Source organism: Sphaeramia orbicularis, chromosome 18 (assembly GCF_902148855.1).
Source record: "Sphaeramia orbicularis chromosome 18, fSphaOr1.1, whole genome shotgun sequence".
Classification (NCBI taxonomy): Eukaryota; Metazoa; Chordata; class Actinopteri; order Kurtiformes; family Apogonidae; genus Sphaeramia; species Sphaeramia orbicularis.
In genome coordinates this window covers 7,282,005-7,304,219 of record NC_043974.1, presented here as the reverse complement: position 1 = coordinate 7,304,219, position 22,215 = coordinate 7,282,005, and the positions used below count along the sequence as shown (strand labels likewise).

At 39.9% G+C, this 22,215-nt stretch overlaps 1 protein-coding gene across 1 annotated transcript in view; it reads left to right on the top strand.

Annotated features, from left to right (window-relative positions):
- Positions 1-798: 798 nt before the first annotated feature.
- Positions 799-22,215, top strand: part of LOC115438421 (endophilin-A1-like) — a 90,713-nt gene continuing 69,296 nt past the window's right edge. Inside the window, exon 1 of the mRNA XM_030162044.1 lies at positions 799-1,077. Within this exon, the coding sequence (XP_030017904.1) occupies positions 1,033-1,077 (45 nt within the window). The 5' untranslated portion in view covers positions 799-1,032. The remainder of the gene's footprint in view (positions 1,078-22,215) is intronic.

The window sequence follows — 22,215 nt, the reverse complement described above, 5'->3', positions numbered from 1 at the left end:
ATTCATTCATTCAATCATGCCTTCTTGTAAATGCATATGAGCTGGGCTAAGTGACTGACAGGGACCCTAGAAAATAGCAGAACATTTGTCTGTTTTTTAAAATTATTATTAACTGATTACCATAAAAGAACATTTGTTTCACAAGACACAATAAGCATTGTTTCTTTGCATTAGTTTTGTTTTTGGTTTAAAAAAAAAAAAATCCACTCAGCCTCTGCCTCCCTACTCCCCCTTCCTTATTTCATTATATGGTTTGGTCCAGGTTCCAGCACTCCTACATATATACATATATTATCATTAAAAGTATTAAAATGTTAAAGATGGCTTGCACCTGTCCCATCAATTTTGCAGGAAATCATAAATTCTATTGTAAGCAGAATATTGATCCATATGCATAGTGTTATATTTTTTTAGGTTTACATGGTTTGGGGCATTGAAGTGGTGGGGCTCAAAGTGATTTTTTTTTTTCACAGGGCCCAAATCTCTGGCAGCCTCCCTGCATATGAGACATGAATTAACACAGGAAAAGAACCCACAGATACTGCTTACACATTGTCCAGAATTTTGCACTACATCCCCACTGAAAACTGATATTCAACTTTTCACAACAAACGCAAGGAGTAAAAGAGAAAAACATATATTATGTAGCTTATGTGGTATTAAAGTTTGCAACAGTATAACAATATTTCACAATAATTAAGTAAAGTACGCTCTTGGCGTAAGCAGCCTGTTTCCCGCTCGAGTGATCCATCTTCCCATGAGACGATCTTCCATCCCTCCCCCTCTTGTCTCCTCTCTTTGCCTCTCAGACTGAAAATAGATCCAGCTGGGTTAGGTCTGCCAGTCGTCGGCTTTTCATTTCAACATATTTCTGCCAAAATAGACGGATACGAGAGGTCTATCACTGTGATATCCGAAGGATTTACCGCTGCTTTGGGTCCAGCTCGGTCACACTTAAACTTCAAGAGCCCAAAAATATTTACTTTTTTTTTTTTTTTTAAATAGGTTTTTATTTCCTTCCTTAACGAAGTGATGTCTGTTGCGGGGCTGAAGAAGCAGTTCCATAAAGCCACCCAGGTAAGAAGACAACATCGAGTCTCGTCTGCGTGTCTGTTTGGGAGTCTGTGAACGCTTTTTGTCTTTGGATCTATGTTTACATCAACACCACTCCTCATTGCTGTGGTATTACTTCTGATTGAAAGAGGAATACCGTTAGATCGATACAAAATAGGAATTAAACATTCAGTATTTGCTGTGATTCAGTGACTCTGATGAAGACTGGATGCAAAGGTCAACAATCACTCATATTAGGAAAAGATCACCAGCATGTCTATAAATTGTCATTAACGCGAATTTTAAATTCTCTTAATTGCATTTGATAATAATGGAACCGTGTTTAATAATGGAACATGAACGCGATTTTAGAGATAAACAGGTCTTTTCTCGCGGGTTTTCGTGTTAGGGTATATCCCCCCTCAAAGCCCCCCACGCACACACGACGGGATGTTAATATTACGTAACACAATATGAGCGTGTCTGCAGAGCTGATTGGCTGTTGCTGCACGCAACAGGGAATTCCCTCCATCCCTCCATCCTCCTGTATTACTCCCATTCCTGCACACCTCCACTTAATCTCTTCCTTTAGGCTTAGGCTTTTCCTTTTGTCATTTTGCACCTTCATCCATCTCTATCTGATCTGGTTTCTATACAGTCTCTCATCATCCTCTGCTCATTTATCTCCTTTTTTTTTAGTATTTCACTGTCCCCCTGAGCACCACTACCACCTCCCTGTACCATTCATCTACATCCACAGATGCAGTCCCACCTTCACCTTCTTTTACATCCTCACCTTTAAGGCTCACCAATGATTCAATACAGGGAGAGTTAAGCTGCAAAAATGGTAGAAAATACAGAAATTTCATGGTTATCTCCCTCTTGGAGACTGGTGTAATGGACATCTCAATGTACTGCCAGCTATGTGATACACTAAAGATAGATGAAGCATCTGCCAGTGGGATGATGTAGAATTCATCCCCAGTATGATTCAGTCTGTTGCAAAAGTATATGATGCGAAGTAGTTAGTGGAGAAAATACAGTTTGATTGTATTTCTTTGAAGGCCTGCATGATAGATTGAATTGTGAAAACATAGACTATATGAATTGCAATAAACAACTGACATTTAATGTGATGAGAACTGGCAGCTACCATAAAAGAAATGCAGTAAAATGATATTCAGTAGACAATTTTATGTAGATGTATGTATGTATGTATGAATGTGTATATATATATATATATATATATATATATATATATACACACATACATACATACATATATACATATATATATAAATATATATATATATATATATATATATATATATACAGGGTGGGGAAGCAAAATTTACAAAATTTTGAGGCAGGGATTGAAAGACAGTGTACTGAAAGTCATGAGAATTTATTTGCCACAAGAAAATTTACATAATAGAAAATGTTTTTATTCGATGTGTCCTTCTTTCTCAATAACTGCCTTCACACGCTTCCTGAAACTTGCGCAAGTGTTCCTCAAATATTCGGGTGACAACTTCTCCCATTCTTCTTTAATAGTATCTTCCAGACTTTCTCGTAATAGTTTTGCTCATAGTCATTCTCTTCTTTACATTATAAACAGTCTTTATGGACACTCCAACTATTTTTGAAATCTCCTTTGGTGTGACAAGTGCATTCAGCAAATCACACACTCTTTGACGTTTGCTTTCCTGGTTACTCATATGGGCAAAAGTTTCTGAAAAGGTATGGGTAATAGTGTTAGGTATGATTATGACATCAATATACCGTATGTTTGGTTTCAAAACAATTGACGTAGTGCCTGCTGAGAAAAAACAACTAAATGTTCATTGTAAATTTTGCTTCCCCATCCTGTGTGTGTGTGTGTGTGTGTGTGTGTATATATATATATATATATATATATACATATATATATATATACACTATTTTGCCAAAAGTATTCGCTCACCCATCCAAATAATCAGAATCAGGTGTTCCAATCACTTCCATGGCCACAGGTGTAGAAAATCAAGTACCTAGGCATGCAGACTGCTTTTACATTTGTGAAAGAATGGGTCGCTCTCAGGAGCTCAGTGAATTCCAGCATAGAACTGTGATAGGATGCCACCTGTGCAACAAATCCAGTCGTGAAATTTCCTCGCTCCTAAATATTCCACAGTCAACTGTCAGCTGTATTATAAGAAAGTGGAAGTATTTGGGAACGACAGCAACTCAGCCACGAAATGGTAGGCCACGTAAACTGATGGAGCGGGGTCAGTGGATGCTGAGGCACATAGTGCGAAGAGGTCGCCAACTTTCTGCAGAGTCAATCGCTACAGACCTCCAAACTTCATGTGTCCTTCAGATTAGCTCAAGAACAGTGCGCAGAGAGCTTCATGGAATGGGTTTCCATGGCCAAGCAGCTGCATCCACGCCATACATCACCAAGTGCAATGCAAAGTGCTGGATGCAATGGTGTAAAGCACGCCACTACTGGACTCTAGAGCAGTGGAGGCGCGTTCTCTGGTGTGACGAATCGCGCTTCTCCATCTGGCAATCTGATGGACGGGTCTGGGTTTGACAGTCACCAGGAGAACGATACTTGTCGGACTGCATTGTGCCAAATATAAAGTTTGGTGGAGGGGGGATTATGGTGTGGGGTTGTTTTTCAGGAGCCCCTTAGTTCCAGTGAAAGGAACTGTGAATGCTTCACCAAGACATTTTGGACAATTCCATGCTCCCAACTTTGTGGGAACAGTTTGGAGCTGGCCCCTTCCTCTTCCAACATGACTGTGCACCAGTGCACAAAGCAAGGTCCATAAAGACATGGATGACAGAGTCTGGTGTGGATGAACTGGACTGGCCTGCACAGAGTCCTGACCTCAACCCAATAGAACACCTTTGGGATGAATTAGAGCGGAGACTGAGAGCCAGGCCTTCTCGTCCAACATCAGTGTGTGACCTCACAAATGCGCTTCTGGAAGAATGGTCAAAAATTCCCATGAGCACACTCCTAAACCTTGTGGACAGCCTTCCCAGAAGAGTTGAAGCTGTTGTAGCTGCAAAGGGTGGACCCACGTCATATTGAACCCCATAGACTAGGAATGGGATGTCACTTAAATTCATATGCGAGTCAAGGCAGGTGATACTTCTGGCAATATACTGTGTGTGTATATATATATATATATATATATATATATATATATATTAGGCCTGTAACGGTACACAAAATTTTCGGTTCGGTACGTTTTCAGTTTTGAAAGCCATGGTTCGTTTTTTTTTTCGGTTCGGTATGGGAAGAAAGAAAACCCCTCAAAATATCTATTAATGCATTCATAATTTTTTTTAAAAACATTTTTCCCCCAATTTTTGGACACAATAGAATATAGAAAAACAGGAATAATATAATTCTGCTGCTACAAATCAAATAGAAAATAAAGTAAATTATTAATATTACTAAATGTATTTTAAACATTAGTGTTGCACTTTTCCCTGAAAGGTAGTTTTGAACAAACAAGAAAAATCTAATCACAGTTCTGTCAGTTCATATTCTGCATAAAAATAACATAAAAATTCCACATGAGGTGCAACATTAACAAGATGGTAAACTGCTATTCTGTTTAAACAAACTGAAGAGAAACTTTGACAACACAATGAACCAAATTATTTATTTTAGGACAGAGAAGAAACTGTTTAGGACGCTGTGTGTATTTGTGTCTGTCTGTGTGCATGGGGGATTTTATTTATTTATTTATTTATTTATTTATTTATTTAGTCGGAGCTGGGGGGTAGGGGGGGGCGCGCAGTTGTATACCTGGGGGTGCGGTTCATAACTAACGTAACGAACGCTGTCGTGAAACGAAAGTGAAACTTTACATACTTTCAACGTTCTATTTATTCCTCTATTATACACCGTGCGTGATAGACAGACAGACAGACAGACAGACAGAGCTAGTGTCAGTGTTTTAGAACTACCGTCGTTCATAGAGGCCAAACAACGTCTGTCTTATTAATGTCTCTTTCCTCGTTGTTGTCTTTCACCTGAACCTGAACTGATCCAAACAGGACTGTAATGATGGTGGAGGGTCTTCAGTCTCTTCCTTCCAGGTTCACATCATATTTGTTGTTGTTTTTTTTAACCTTATATTAACTGCTATTTCATATTTCGGGTCAATGTGTACTCCTTTATTAAGTCCATGTGAAACTTCCATGGATTTAAAGTTCCACACCGAATGACGTCTTTGAATCCTTTTTCTTTTTCTCATCGTACTGTGCCGTTTCTGTACAGCTGTGTACCAAACCGAACAGGTGCATACCAAAACGGTTCGGTTCCATTACAGGCCTAATACATACATACATATACATATACATATATATATATGTATGTATATATATATATATATATATATATATATATATATATATATATATATATATATATATATATATATATATATAGTACAGGCCAAAAGTTTGGACACACCTTCTCATTATTCACATTTTCTTTATTTTCATGACTATTTACATTGTAGATTCTCACTGAAGGCATCAAAACTATGAATGAACACATGTGGAATTATGTACTTAACAAAAAAGTGTGAAATAACTGAAAACATCTCTTATATTCTAGTTTCTTCAAAGTAGCCACCCTTAGCTCTGATGACTGCCTTGCACACCCTTGGCATTCTCTTGATGAGCATCAAGAGGTAGTCACCTGAAATGGTTTTCACTTCATAGCTGTGCCTTGTCAGGGTTACTTAGTGGAATTTCTTGCCTTATTGATGGGGTTGGGACCATCAGTTGTGTTGTGCAGAAGTCAGGTTGATGCACAGCTGACAGCCCTATTGGACAACTGTTAGAATACATATTATGGCGAGAACCAATCAGCTAAGTAAAGACAAACGAGTGGCCATCATTACTTTAAGAAATGAAGGTCAGTCAGTCTAGAAAATTTCAAAAACTTTGAATGTGTCCCCAAGTGCAGTCGCAAAAACCATCAAGCGCTCCAACGAAACTGGCTCACATGAGGACCGCCCCAGGAAAGGAAGACCAAGAGTCACCTCTGATGCTGAAGATAAGTTCATCTGAGTCACCAGCCTCAGAAATCGCAAATTAACAGCAGCTCAGATTAGAGACCAGATGAATACCACACAGAGCTCTAGCAGCAGACACATCTCTACAACAACTGTTCAGAGGAGACTGCGTGAATCAGGCCTTCATGGTCAAATAGCTGCTAGGAAACCACTGCTCAGGAGAGGCAACAAACAGAAGAGATTTATTTGGGCCAAGAAACCCAAGGAATGGACATTAGACCAGTGGAAATCTGTGCTTTGGTCTGATGAGTCCAAATTTGAGATCTTTGGATCCAACCGCCGTGTCTTTGTGCGACGCAGAAAAGGTGAACGGATGGATGCTACATGCTTGGTTCCCACCGTGAAGCATGGAGGGGGAGGTGTGATGGTGTGGGGGTGCTTTGCTGGTGACGCTGTTGGGGATTTATTCAAGATTGAAGGCAACCTGAATCAGCATGGCTACCACAGCATCCTGAAGTGACATGCCATTCCATCGGGTTTGCGTTTAGTTGGACCATCATTTATGTTTCAACAGGACAATGACCCCAAACACACCTCCAGGCTGTGTGAGGGATATTTGACCAAGAAGGAGAGTGATGGAGTGCTGCGCCAGATGACCTGGCCTCCACAGTCACCGGACCTGAACCCAATCGAGATGGTTTGGGGTGAGCTGGACCGCAGAGTGAAGGCAAAAGGGCCAACAAGTGCTAAGCATCTCTGGGAACTTCTTCAAGACTGTTAGGAAACCATTTCAGGTGACTACCTCTTGAAGCTCATCAAGAGAATGCCAAGAGTGTGCAAAACATTCATCAGAGCTAAGGGTGGCTACTTTGAAGAAACTAGAATATAAGATATGTTTTCAGTTATTTCACACTTTTTTGTTAAGTACATAATTCCACATGTGTTCATTCATAGTTTTGATGCCTTCAGTGAGAATCTACAATGTAAATAGTCATGAAAATAAAGAAAATGCAAAGAATGAGAAGGTGTGTCCAAACTTTTGGCCTGTACTGTGTATATATATATATATATATATATATATATATATATATATATATATATATACCACAATTACTTACCCAGCACCATCAGCAACATCCTGTACACTGAGATGACATCAGCCGTGAATGTAGCATTTTACATGTGAAAAGGTTATATCTGTAACAGTTAGCCTTTCCTACTCTTTGTCTCTAGTTACACATTTATAGCACACCTCAACCTATGTAAAAGCTGAAAGGTTTGTGTAAAATCTGCTATATAATATGAAGAGATAATGCATAAAGACAATTAATTTACAGTTCTTCTGGTGTTAAGTCAGGTTTTACCAAAACAATGAGTTTATTAGGGCCTGAGCGCTGGCCATGCAATAGCTTTCATATTGTATTTCCAAATTGTATTTGGTGCACAGTTTTTGTGATACTGAATCTTACAGTACCGTATTTAAAGAGGCCTTTATATTTTTGGTGTTTTTATGTCCTTTTATTCCTCTGTCACACAAAAAAAGTACCTCTTTCATCCTCACGGACTTCCCTCCATGCCCCTATGGTGTTCTCTGTTTAAGGTCATCATGCCTTCAAGTTTTTACACATTGGCTTCTCCACACACTCCTCCCCCAATCGTCCTTCTAAACATACTTTGATCATTCCTGTCACTTCTCCACTTCCCCATTCCCCAGGATTGAACTTGTTCCAAACATTTACTCCAGCAACACAAAGACTAGCTGTCTTCATATTTGTTCTAACAGAAGTTTTTTTTAACACATGACTTCCTCTGAAATTATAAACACTTTCCCACATTTTAAACAAGCTCTAAATATGAACAGGCAACAGATTATTTTTCATTTTTTGAGTTCACTATAGGACACTTTATTGATCATTGGTATTGATCTTTTGTGAATAATGATGATTGGATTTGTATTAGTTCTTTAAGTATTCCCCCACACCTCCATGCAGTACATCATATAGCAACTTCTTGTACAGGGTGGGCCAGAAAGACTTACCCATCGGTTTTTCTTCACTATCAAGAAATGCTTGCAGACAAACATCACAGACATTGAACACAGTTTCTATACTTTATTCTCTGTCACCAAAAACATCTACATCTCAATATGGCCACCCTTTGCCTTTATCATAGCCTGGAGACAACTTGGCACTGCCTGGCATGAGCGCCGCACTGTCTCTGCATCAAGTTTTGACCATGACTTCATCAGAGCTGTCTTCAAAGTGGTGACACTGCTGTGAGATACTCTTGAGACTTCCCTCTCCAGGATAGACCAGATCGCAAAGTCCATGGGATTAATGTCCGGACTTGATGGAGGCCACATGTTCTTGTCCCAGAAACCAGAAAAGTGTTGCTTGCACCAGGCCTGTGCGACATTGGATGTGTGTGCTGGTGCACCATCTTGTGTGAAGATATAATGGTTTCCAAACACGTTGGTACACCAAGGCAACACTTTTTCTTCAAGCATTTGAAGGTACACCTGGCTGTTCACTTTCACACCCTCCTGAATGAAGACCAAAGGAGACTTTGAGCCATCAGAAGCAACAGCAGCCCATACCATGACTCCAGCTGGCTTCTGATGACGAAAATGGGTTCTGCGACCTTCGGGTAGGTGCTGTGCACTCCGTGCATAAACCCTGTCATTCTGGGTATTCACCACTGCCTGAACGGTGAAGATCTTCTCATCAGACCAAACCAGGACTTTGTCTGCGGCACTCTGAATCTCCTGCAGCATCATTGTCCCCCTGTCAAGCCGTTTTTTCTTAGAAGCGGCTGAAATCAGTTGTCTGCGTTGCATTTCTAGTGCTTTCATTCCGAGATCCTGTTTGACGATTCTTCTCAGTGACGCTCTTGAGATATTCATTTCCTTTGCTGTTGCCCTCATGCTCCTGCGAGGATTCCTTTGGATTCGCTTCCTCACCCTGTCAACAACACCTTTGGTCCGGACTGAACGTTTTCTTCCAGGGATTTACTTGCTGGTGGTATTGCCAGTCTTCTTGTATCGTTTCATGACATTGTAGACCGTCTTTCGACAAACATTCACCTTTTCCATGATTTGCCTTGTTGTCAGGCCAGCCTCCTTCAAGGCCACAATCTGGTCGCGCTTACTCTTCGATGCCATACTCGACAATCATAAGGAGTACACAAATGAACTCAGGTACAACAAAATCTATGCCTTTTAGGAGGCACTACCCAAAATTTTATGTTTCTAGGACAAAAGCTGAGCAAATAAAATAGAGATAAACAGTGGGTAAATCTTTCTGGCCCACCCTGTACATAGTTATTCCAAGGAATTTGATTTCATTTACCCTTTAAGTTTCTTTATTATTTATACTTAACTTACAGTTTTCCATAGATTACATATTAATATTTAATGTTAATATTAATACATAAAGAGTAACATGATGTTCCTCTATTGAATGAGGATCAATCAAAGCAAGTAAACCATCAGCTCCTTTAAAACTGAAGTTACACTGTGACTCTAAAAGACAGAACAGAATCAAAGCATATGATAGAACAGAAGAATAAATACACATAAGTAATAAATAAATATACAAATCAAAGGTCATTTCCATCCTGGCCCTTGTCCTGGTATAGGCATGATTGTGGGCCTGCTGTGCTTCCTGGGGGTCTGTGTATGTTGTCTGGAGAAAAGGCTGGCAGGCAGACCCCCTCTCCCCAGAGACACACCAGACAATTCACCTGTCAATACAAAACCTCTGCATCACAACCTCAGATATACAGTGACATTCTGGATAGATATGATGTAAAAAGTAGTTATTAATAGAGGTTGTGTGGCTCACCTTGCGATAGTTGCTGATAGATTCCAGAGGTTCCAAGGACTCGGGAGTCATGGACCGAGCCAGACCAGATTGACACAACAGTGATGAGACAGTCAGCAATGACAATCTGAAATGATAAGATTATTTTTAGAAGACTATTAACAGTGTCCATTAACACATAAAGGCCCAGTGCTAGTTTTTTGTCAGTTCCCAAATGAATTTTCTCTGTCTAACCTTTCTTAAGTGATTTATCACCATTTCTTATAATATTATCTTCTGTACATTGTATTTTATCAGTATGAATTAGGTATTTTCCTATGTTTAATTTCCTGATCATGAAGATGTTCATAAAAGATCAGATTAAAGTTGGGGGCATTATATCAAAAACAGAGAAAACTGCAGAAAAAGTGACTTTTTCAGTCCAGTCTATCATTAACTGAACATAAAACAAGCATTTCCATCCACTGTCATGATTCAACTTCATGGATTTTACTGGTGAATCAGTGTTGTAGAAGATGATGGTGTTTCCACTGTTTCCACATTCACTACAGAGCCTCTGAATGTCCAAATGGGTCATATCTGATGACCATGAAAAGATTACAAACTACATTTTACACCAATAATCTACATGTATTGAAAGGATTAATGGATCAGCAGGTATTAAACAGTTTAGATCAGTAGATGGTTTTAGTTGGTGATGGATGTTTGGGTCTTTATGGGTTAATTGACAATATCAGAAAGTCATGAATCATGATAAGATCACTGTCGGAAGCCGCCGAGCGCAGCAGCAACTGGCTATGGATAAAGAGGAAGGACCCCATCTGGGCTGCAAAGTGACCACCGGGGGTACAAGCCGAGGGGGGCACACCAGGGATGCTTGGTGTCGCCGTTGAGCCCTGTGGAGATGTAGTGGGCCTATCAACGAAACATCAATGAAGCAGGGTGCCCACCTGAAGACCCCAGTGAGGCTTTTACCCCTACCCCACTCATCACCAAGTGCCGATCAATCAGGGATTGTAATACCAAGTCCTATGAGCTCAACAGATATACGCATGTCTGTCAAACCGCCAGCGTACCTTTTTTTTTTTCTTTTTTTTTCATACCTTTACAGTGCCATCAACCCAAACGGCCATCAAAGCAGGTAAGTATTCTCCATCGACCCAAACCACCATCAAGCCAGGTAAGTAGGTGCCATCGTCCCAAACCGCCATTGTGGGCCTATCAACAAAACATCAATGTAGCAGTGTGCCCACCTGAAGACCCCAGTGAAGCTTTTACCCCTACCCCACTCATCACCAAGTGCTGGTCAATCAGGGATTGTAATACCAAGTCCTATTAGCTCAACCAAGATAAGATAAGAGATAATAAGATAAGCTTTATTTATCCCAAAAGGAAATTCAATGAAGTCAGTGAGCTCATCTGTTTATCAGAGTTATATTCTGATGGAGTTACATTTACACAATTTCACTTTTACATCTACGGTCAGTTTCACTTACAATTTCCCGTGATTCATAATCAAAGTACAACTACATTTTTGGAGATGTTAATTAACTATTTGGATTGTAATTGTGATGGTTTCAGCGGAGCAGTGTGTGTGTATTTGTGCACTACTTGTGCATTCAGGCAGTCTGCAGTCCTTTGCCACTCTTTCTCTCGTTTTTATAACCGTGGTGGTGTTGCCTTTCTTTTTGATTTGGTCCTATACCTCCTCTGAGCCGAAATGACGAGTTTTGTGTCTGACAGGGGGAAAGTACACCACTCAAGTTGCCATGGTGAATCGTGAATCTGTGATCGATTTCAGGGTCTATCTAGGAAGTCACATGCATGCATCCAGGATGAGTTACACTTGGCTTGATGAATCCATGTCTGTTCATCCTGGGTTGGTCTTTGTGCAACAAATTAAGCCTGGACGCCCTTGTTTTGGATTCAATGAACATGGCTTAGTTAGTTATCCTGGATGACGGATTCCTAGTTTTGTGCAATAAGCCTCAGGTTATTAACAAGAGAATGGAGAATAGATACAAAAATAAAATAAAAAGCAGCGAGATATGGAAGAGAGTGGATGATGGATGGGTGCTGCCAGTTAGAAGAGATGAGTTATGAGGCAAGATTTGAAGACGGGAAGAAAGTCTATCATGCAGTACATAAATGTCTTAACTACTTTGTTTACGTCCATAAAGTTTGTTGATCTGTCATATCCATCTACAACCTATTGCCTCTTTTTACGGATTGTCCTATCTAATAGCACCATCTAGCCAGTTTTCTGCACTAATTCACATGGCTGCAAAGAGGTCACCAAATACCTGCAAGATAATAATAATAATAATAATAATAATAATAGATTGGATTTCTGATTTCTGTAGCACTTTTCAAGGCACCCAAAGCCCCTTATGTTATTGATCCATTATTCATTCACTTTCACATTCACCCTCTGGTGGTGGTAAGATGGACATAAACATGGGTCATTTTAAGATATTTTCACACATTGACCCATGTTGTGTTCATTGTGAGGTGCTGGTCAGCCAGCCATGAACAGTCATCTGATCTGAGTGATCACGATGTCACAAGTTGCTGTAAAAGCTCAGAGAGAGGTTGGAGCCCATGTAAGGAGATGAACTGCAGCATCTCTGCTAAGTGAAGGTGTGAGACAAAGGTTTACATCAACATAAAGGACATTACAGGTATCAGGTCAATCAATCAATCAATCAATCAATCAAATTTTATTTATATAGCGCCAAATCATAACAAAAGTTATCTCATGACACTTTACATATGGAGTTGGTCAAAACCAGACTCTAAGCCCGGTACAGAAACCCAACAGAATCCTCCAGGAGCAAACACTTGTGACTAGTGACAGGGGTGAGGAAAACGAAACTTATCACTCATTTATCTTTTCTCTTCCTGCTGAAGCTAAGCTGTTAAACCTTACCAGTGAAAACGCTGCAATATTAGTATCACATTAGTGTTGCCTCCGTTGTCTCCATGTTTGTTATTACTGACTTTATTCTTCTCAAAAAACTTTACTCTTCTTCGTGGTATTTGTCCAGTATGGTTAATTCAGAGCGGCGCCCCCTGGTGGATTAATTGAGAAACGCTCATTCCAACACATTAAATGTCAGTAGCAGCACTTTTTTCCAGTCAGACTAATTACAACAACAATAAAGCACATTTACAAAAGGAACTAAGAACTGGAATGGGATTATTAAGTACTCGTATCGGTACTCGGTATCGGCAAGTACTCAAATGTAAGTACTCGTACTCGGTCTGAAAAAAAGTGGTATCGGTGCATCCCTACTTTCAAATGAGTTAAAGTTAGGCTTAAGTTTGGGATTTATTTGTAGACATGAATTAAAAAAAGCTGCAACTCCTCCTCCTCGGCCTGAGCCTCGGGGAATGTGGTTATTAACGTGAGTTGGAGGAGTAGCTTCATTTAGGGACATATACTCCTCCTCACAAAGCCAGGTTTCCGTCAGACAGAATAAATCTATATGATGATGTAATATAATATCATGAATTAATAAAGCTTCGGAGGACAGAGATCTAATATTAAGGAGGCCACATTTTATTTTCTTATGCTTTGGAACTGCGGTAGTATTAGTGTTGATATTTATTTTCAGCATAAACTATTTCAAAATTACCAGATGATAAAATGGACCTGACCCTCTGGCATCACTGTAATCATTTTAAGTTTACTAAATCCCTATATTTATGTGATATGAAAAGACAAAAACAACAAGGAGCTCCATAAACTTTTACCAGTTCATCACATTACATTTAATACTTGTAAATCACAGTTTATACAGCCATGTATTTTATGTTAGCTGCCTGATAGACAACTTAAAACACCAAATAATACTGCTTAATCTCCAGTGTGATTTCTCAGAAAGTGTGAGTGAAAATCAATGCTAACACTGTTTATTTTACACATTTCATGCACTTAGATGACCCTGAGAACTTCAAGGTTAGAAACTGTAAGTCTCAGTGCAAACACAAAAGCTGAATCTCTCTGCTCTTTTTTTTTCCCACATCTTTGTTTTGCCCCACCTGCCATCACAGACAAATTCCTGTGTGTTCTATTTGCCAGATGAAGCCATGCTGATATTAAGAGGAGATGATGCTTATTGATTTCCGAAGGGGTAAACTGGGTCACTACAGCAGAACGGAACAGGAAATAAAACTAAAAAGTACAGGAGCAGAGATCGTGAGCATCTTGAAGGCCAAATGATGACGTGGTGTGTGAAATGTTCTCTGTTCCTGTCCACTGAAGCAACCGGATATAATGTAACGTAATCAGACTAAGACGGACCGCTGTGTTCTCTCAGTGCTCCCAATAAGCTGTTTTTGCATAATTTTTTCATTATTTGTCTTAAATCTGTGTATTTGTGAATTTCAAGGACTCAGAGCCGCTCATCCCAGATAATTCCCCTCTATTGTTAAACGCATATCAGACACTCAGATAATACAACAATGTTCACACACACCAAGGTAATCTATTGTTAGAACACATTATCTTTAGTGTAAAGTCAAGCCAACGACATAACAGTTACTCATCATCTTGGCTTTCAGCTTTCTCATCATCCTCTAGTTTAGAAAGAAAAGCAAAATTAGAAGAAAAAAGTAAAATGAGACAGAATATTATATTATCTGTGCAGGTTAAGGTAACATATGTAAAAACCTGACTATGTAAAATCATACATAATACATTTTCACCTCATCATGTAATAACACTCCTTTTGTAACATTATATGTAAGAACCTGGGTATAATGTGTAATACATTTCACTCATACATTACTTATGGAGGTTTTCGTTCAGCAGCACTGACAGCTGTATAAACTCCTTATAACTGCTAGTGAGAGAAATGCACTGGACAGCACTGATTGATCTGTTCTTACTGTTCACTGAAAATGGGAAATTCTGAAATGTTTTACAGCTAAATTCCAGTGCAGTAATTCCCTTACAGCAGGGGTGTCGGCCAAAATCGGCCCCCCAAATCGTCCAATCTGGCCCATGGGATGAAATTGTGAAGTGTAAAAATTACACTGAAAATATTAAAAGTCAAGGGTGTTCATGAGCCACATACAGATCAATGTGATATCAAGTAAAATTATAGCATAGTAATCTATGAATAATGACAACTTGAAAAATTTTCTCCTCGGTTAATGTGAAAAAAGTAAAATTACATTATGAAAATATTTACATTTACAAATTATCTTGTCACAACAAAATGTGAATAATCTGCAGATATGAAAAACTGGAAATATCTTGCATGGCAGCAGTCGCCCACTGGTGTATGAATGTATGCATAAATGGGTGAATGTGAGGCTTTGTAAAGCGTTTTGGGCACCTTGAAGGTGTAGAAAATGCAGTCCATTTACCATTTACCAAATTTCTTAAGAAAAATAAGTGAAATTTTAACAATATAATGTTTGTTACTAAATGTTTTCCACTTATCCACTGTGATCTATAAATTGTGTTAATAATAAGTTGACACATAATATTGTTGAAATTGCACTTGTGTTTTGAAAGATATTTCAGGGTGTACATGGTTGTTCAGAATATTCACATTTTCATATTGTAATTTCACTTTCACATCAAAACAAAGAGAAAATTTTGTATTATTATTTATAGGTTATTATGTGTATTATTTCACTGGTCCAGCCTACTTGAGCTGTATGTGGCCCCTGAACTAAAATGAGTTTGACACCCCTGCCTTACAGCATTTTCAGTACTCTGAGAGAACATGAAACTTCTGCATCTATTCCTTTCCTATGTTTTCAGGCTGTAGAAAATCCATCCCATGAGGCAGATTTTGACGAATCACAGCAGTTGTCACATGGGTAGGGGGCTAAAAATCGTGAATGACAGCTGTTATTACCAATCACTGATCATGTGATCAGATGTGACCTGGGTGTGACTACTATCTTAACATGGAAGCTTAGCTTCTATTGGACATGTCTAGTATATCCAAAAGTGGCGTTATCTTTCCAGAAGAGCATAAAAGTCCATCAGACTCTGTCTTTGCATTTAATCGTTTGATTTTGACTGAGAGGAGAGAGCTAGACAACTATAGAGCTTTAATGACTATTTTACTATGGCATTATCTGCTTACAGTGTATTAGGGCTGTGTGACATCATATTACCATGTGACCACAGAAAAACATTTTTTTCTTATGCATTATCACTTATGTTGTGTTGCAGTTCACATTTTTATGGCAGTAGTTTTCATTATTTGGGTATTTAGTGTTGTTTTACAAAGGTGCAGGAAGGAAATTTGCACAAAGGCTACACAAAAATGGACAGATGTGAATGTAACAGAACAAGACAAGTTCTGTTTGTATGAGGTTAAAAATAAAGTATGAAATAGTCATATGTGATAAATACAGTTGTTTTACCTATTTCTTAATTTAATTCACAAAACTGACATTTGCCATAAAATGTTGCACTCCTTTGCAGTGCAGTACAGTGCTATAATATATTAAATCTGTCCACAGTGCTTAGTAATATTTAGTAGAGTGATTTAAAGTAAAGCATTACCTTTACTATAAACCTGCACTAATATGGATCAATGCAGAAATCACTGGAAACCTTTCTTTTTGGATCCCACTGGCTAAAACCAGCAGAATAATTACACACAGTGTTTAGTCTGAATTGGTGGCAGTTTCTCTGAGTTGAGACAACAACAGGGTCTGAAGCCTGAAATAGATGTGTGACTCAACAGCAGATGTTAACGGAAATTAAGGGGGTGGCGGGCGGCACAAGATGTCAGAAACTGGTAGCTGTGGAAACCTGGAGCAGAGGGAAACCTATGAAAGCAGTGTTTAATAGTATTTCTGTTTTAAATGAAAGACACATCCTACAACCTCAACATTTCAAATTAATTTACTTTTGTGTTTCCTCTACATTTTTTTCTTAGTGCCTCAATGGAAAAACTTTTAAAACAACATTTATACTTGATTGGATGCTGCTGAATGAACACAGTTACAGGAAAAACAAGCTTTGGTTGACATTTCTCATGTTTGTAGAGTTATAGTCCATATTCTAGCACATCTCTACACTTAGCGTCCCTATGCAGTGTTTTGTAACCCTAAAACAGGCTTTTACAACCTGAAACCATCCTACTTACCTTAAACTCTTTTTGATTCCCACTGAATAGAAAAAAATAGGACCAATGGCCCTGTAGCTTACCGGCCAAATTAAAAGCTTTGGGAAATGTATCCAGATGCCATTTACTATCACCCAGTTATGTGTATTTATTATATTACAGAAATAGCCCATGTTTTGGTCATATTCCAATCAGATCTGTAAAAAAATTCAAATTCCAACTTGATATCATTGATACTTACTGATTTATTGTATCAATCCACTTCCTATCTCTTATAATGGGAAAATTTTTCAAAGTCGCACCAAATCCAGAATCAGATCCGGATCGAAATACAGACCTGATCAAAATCTTAAGACCAGTTGAAAAATAGCTAGAATTTACCTTTTGCACATTTGGATCTTTATGAGGTTTTAAGTAGAGCTACAATATACAAAAGCAAGAAGGGGGAGTGAGACAAAAAGCACTTTGAAAAAGTAATTTATTGAAAACAACAAGTAAACTGAAATAGGCTGTTTATCAGCTGATCAAAAGTTTAAGACCCATCCATCCATCCATCCATCCATTATCCACCACTTATCCGGGGCCGGGTCGCGGGGGTAACAGTCTAACCAGGGATGCCCAGACTTCCCTCTCCCCAGACACCTCCTCCAGCTCTTCCGGGGGGACCCTGAGGTGTTCCCAGGCCAGCTGAGAGACATAGTCTCTCCAACGTGTCCTGGGTCTTCCCCGAGGTCTCCTCCCGGTGGGACATGCCCGGAACACCTCCCCAGGGAGGCGTCCAGGAGGCATCCGAAACAGATGCCCGAGCCACCTCAGCTGGCCCCTCTCGACGCGGAGGAGCAGCGGCTCTACTCCGAGCTCCTCCCTGGTGACTGAGCTCCTCACCCTATCCCTAAGGGTGCGCCCAGCCACCCTGCGGAAGAAACTCATTTCGACCGCTTGTATCCGGGATCTTGTCCTTTCAGTCATGACCCAAAGCTCATGACCATAGGTGAGGGTAGGAACGTCGATTGACCGGTAAATCGAGAGCTTCGCCTCTCGGCTCAGCTCCTTCTTCACCACAACCGACCGGTACAGCGACTGTATCACTGCAGATGCTGCACCGATCCGTCTGTCAATCTCACGCTCCATCCTTCCCTCACTCGTGAACAAGACCCCAAGATACTTGAACTCCTCCACTTGGGGCAAAGACTCCCCACTGACCCGGAGAGGGCAAACCACCTTTTTCCGATCGAGAATCATGGCCTCGGATTTGGAGGTGCTGATCCTCATCCCGCTCGCTTCACACTCGGCTGCAAACCGCCCCAGGGCACGCAGAAGGTCCAGGTTCAATGAGGCCAACAGGACAACGTCGTCTGCAAAAAGCAGAGATGAAATCCTGTGTTTAAGTTTAAGACCGCAGGCTATAAAAGCCAAAATCTGCTCAAAATTCTCATTTTCTGTCGGGCATTCACACGGTCATGCCCTCCTGATGGCTAAAGCTAAGAAGCTTTCTCTTCTTGAATGTGGTCGGATCGTCGAGCTGCATAAGCAAGGCCCTCTCACAGCGTGCCATTGCTGCTGAGGTTGGACGCAGTAAGACAGTCATTCTAAATTTTTTGGCAGATCCTGAGCATTATGGAACAAAAAAGTCAAGTGGTAGACCCAAAAAAATTACACCTGTGCTGAGCCGGAGGATCCGATTGACTGTCCGTCAAGACACAGGGCGGTCCTCGACCCAAATTAAGGCCCTTACTGGTGCCGACTGCAGCGCAATAACCATCAGATGGCATCCGCGGGAAAAGGGTTTCAAAAACAAAAAACAAATTCAAAGACCTCGTCTCCTACAACGCCACAAAACTGCCCGTTTAGACTTTGCCAGGGAGCATCAAACATGGGACATTGAAAGGTGGAAAAAAGTTTTATTCTCTGATGAGAAAAAATTTAACCATGACGGTCCAGATGGCTTCCAACGTTACTGGCATGACAAGGAGATCCCACCTGAGATGTTTTCTACCCGGCACAGTGGAGGGGGGTCCATCATGATCTGGGGTGCTTTTTCATTCAGTGGAACACTGGAGCTTCAGGTGGTGCAGGGTCGTCAAACGGCGGCTGGTTACGTCCAGATGTTGCAGCGGGCATCCCTCATGACTGAGGGCCCTCGTCTGTGTGGTAACAGCTGGGTTTTTCAACAGGACAACGCTGCAGTTCACAATGCTTGCTTGACCAAGGACTTCTTCAGGGAGAATAACATCACTCTTTTGGACCATCCCGCATGTTCCCCTGATTTAAATCCCATAGAGAACATTTGGGGATGGATGGCAAGGGAAGTTTATAAAAATGGCCATCAGTTCCAGACAGTTGATGCCCTTCGTGAAGCCATCTTCACCACTTGGAGCAATGTTCCCACCATCCTCCTGGAAACACTCGCATCAAGCATGCCCAAACGAATTTTTGAAGTGATTAACAAGAACGGTGGAGCTACTCATTACTGAGTCCTACTGAGAAAATTTTTTGTTCTGGTTTGGAGAGTTTTTTGTAATTTTTTGAGCGATGGTCTTAAACTTTTGATCAGCTGATAAACAGCCTATTTCAGTTTACTTGTTGTTTTCAATAAATTACTTTTTCAAAGGGCTTTTTGTCTCACTCCCCCTTCTTGCTTTTGTATATTGTAGCTCTACTTAAAACCTCATAAAGATCCAAATGTGCAAAAGGTAAATTCTAGCTATTTTTCAACTGGTCTTAAGATTTTGATCAGGTCTGTAATGTCAATACCTTGTGTTGACATCATCATAAAGAAGCTATATACCAAGTTTGAAGTCAATCAGAACTGTAGTTTCGGAGAAGAAGACGATTGAAATTTTTTCCCCATAAGAGCCCATGTTAAATTTTCCATCAGTTCCCGGATCCAGAAGAAGATCCTGATCAGCATATGGCCATTATGTTTTGGTCATCTTCCCATCAGGGCTGGACTGTAGAAATTTCAACTTGATATCCTTTATATTTACTGAGTTATTGCATCGATCCACTTCCTATCTCCTATAATGGGGACATTTTTCAAAGTGGCACCAAATCCAGAATCAGATCCGGATCCAAATAAGTTCACTAACTTTTGTTGACATTATCATAAAGAAGCTGTATACCAAGTTTGAAGTCAATCGGAATTGTGGTTTCGGAGAAGAAGACGATTGAAATTTTTGGAACAGACAACAGACGACGACAGACAACAACAGACAACAGACGACGACGACAGACGACGACAGACGACGACGACAGACGACGACGACAGATGAAGACGATGCTGGATGCCGCATGATGACAATAGCTTATGGCCTGTCGGCCGGTAAGCTAAAAGAGTCTCAACACAAAACCCAAATGTATACATTTTTTTAATAAATATCACGAATGAAGCTTCAAACTTTGGCTTTTTTGCTTAAAAAAATACAGAAGTAATTGCTATTGTGTAGTTACATTTCAATAGATTTCAAAATCAGATTTATTCATTTTTTTAGTCAAAGTCATGTCAAGATTTATTAAGTTTTGGCTGCAGCTCATAACTTCTGTGATACACAACAGTAGCAAGGGATAAATAGGTTTGTATTAAACAAACATGCATATTACTACCTGCTATTTTCATTATATGTCATTGGAATCTGTTTTGTTTGGAGGAATGTCGTGTCATTTCAGAACAAATGTGTTCCAGTTTTATGGATGATCAAGGATAAATCTTTTATTTCCAATCTGGTGAAATATGAGCCTTGACACCGTTACTGGACTTTTTACAAGCTAAATGACTGAATGTCAAACAAGCAGAATGTTTTGTCATATTGATATCTGTTGTCTTTATTTTGCTGCCCTTGAAAATGTTTTAACAATACTTTCTTGTCTTTAGCCTTAATTTGTAATGTTTATCTTGGCTGACTGTAAACACCAGAGGAATCAGAGTGAGCTGCTGTTTCTGTTGTAATCTCATCTCAAAAATGACTTGGCTCACAATTCATTCATTTCACCAGTAAGTTTGCACACTGTAAAAAAGAAAAAGTTGAGAAAACGTAAAATATCAAGGCAACGTGATGCAAGAGATTTTTGAGTTTTCTCAAAGTTGACTTCACGACCATGTTCTCATTGTCCCAGCTTTCTTTTCAAAGTTATGACTAAACTATTAATCACTTGTTACAACTTAAAACTGAGTTAAAACAAATATTTATTTTATATTATCAGTACAAAAAACTTGACTTAGCTAGTTAAACAAACACACATTTCTGCTTTATAAAAACATCAAGTTTCAAGTTAAAACAACTCACAACATTACATTATCTATTCAAAAAACCTTGCTTTCTTTTGTCAAATTAACATACCATTATTACAGATGAGAGGTAGGCTTCCTTTAGGACAGAGGTAGACAAATCCAGTCCTTGAGGGCTGGTATCCTGTATGTTTTAGAGGTTTCCTTCTTCCAGGTGTGCTGAAAGAGGGAAACCTCTAAAACATGCAAGATACCAGCCCTCAAGGACTGGATTTGAATAGCCCTGCTTTAGGAGAAGCCAAATCTTTGGGAGGAGTTGGGATTTCCACACTAGTTTGAGCAAAGCTACTCTGACTCAGGGTGTTTGAAGATGGTTGCTCCAGGAACAGGTGTTCTGGGTGTTGGGACCTTTTATCCCATTGGTGGAAGAGGCTTTGGCACACCTGTGTGGGCTGATTGCTGTATGACGTTCTAAGTAGGTACCATGACAGAGGGGAATGGGTAAGACTGTCGCGATGACCCCCCCTGCCTGGTCCAACTGACCAAACAGTTGACAGGCTGCAACTCCCGGCCCGATATGAACTCTACATTCTACCACCTTCCTGTACCTTCCCCTGCTATCAGTCACCATTCACCTTAGTCAGTGTCCTATTTGTCAATGTATAATTATTGTATGTGAAAAAAATCTTACATCATAATTATTAGCCCCTTATCAGATCAAGACACCTGACAGTCATTATCAGGCTTCTGCAGAGCTTGATGATAGGCTTATCATTTGAATCAGGTGTGTTGGATGAGGGATCCATCTAAAACATGCAGGATAGTGGCTCTCCAGGACCAGGGTTGGTGACCCCTGGTCTAGTTCAAACTTGTTCAGACCATGTGTGCATGCACACGTCAGTCATCTATGGGGTTTTCCACTGGTTCCCAACTTCACTCAAAAAATCTACTCAAAAGTTGATCATCTTTGTTGTGCTGTTTAGAAA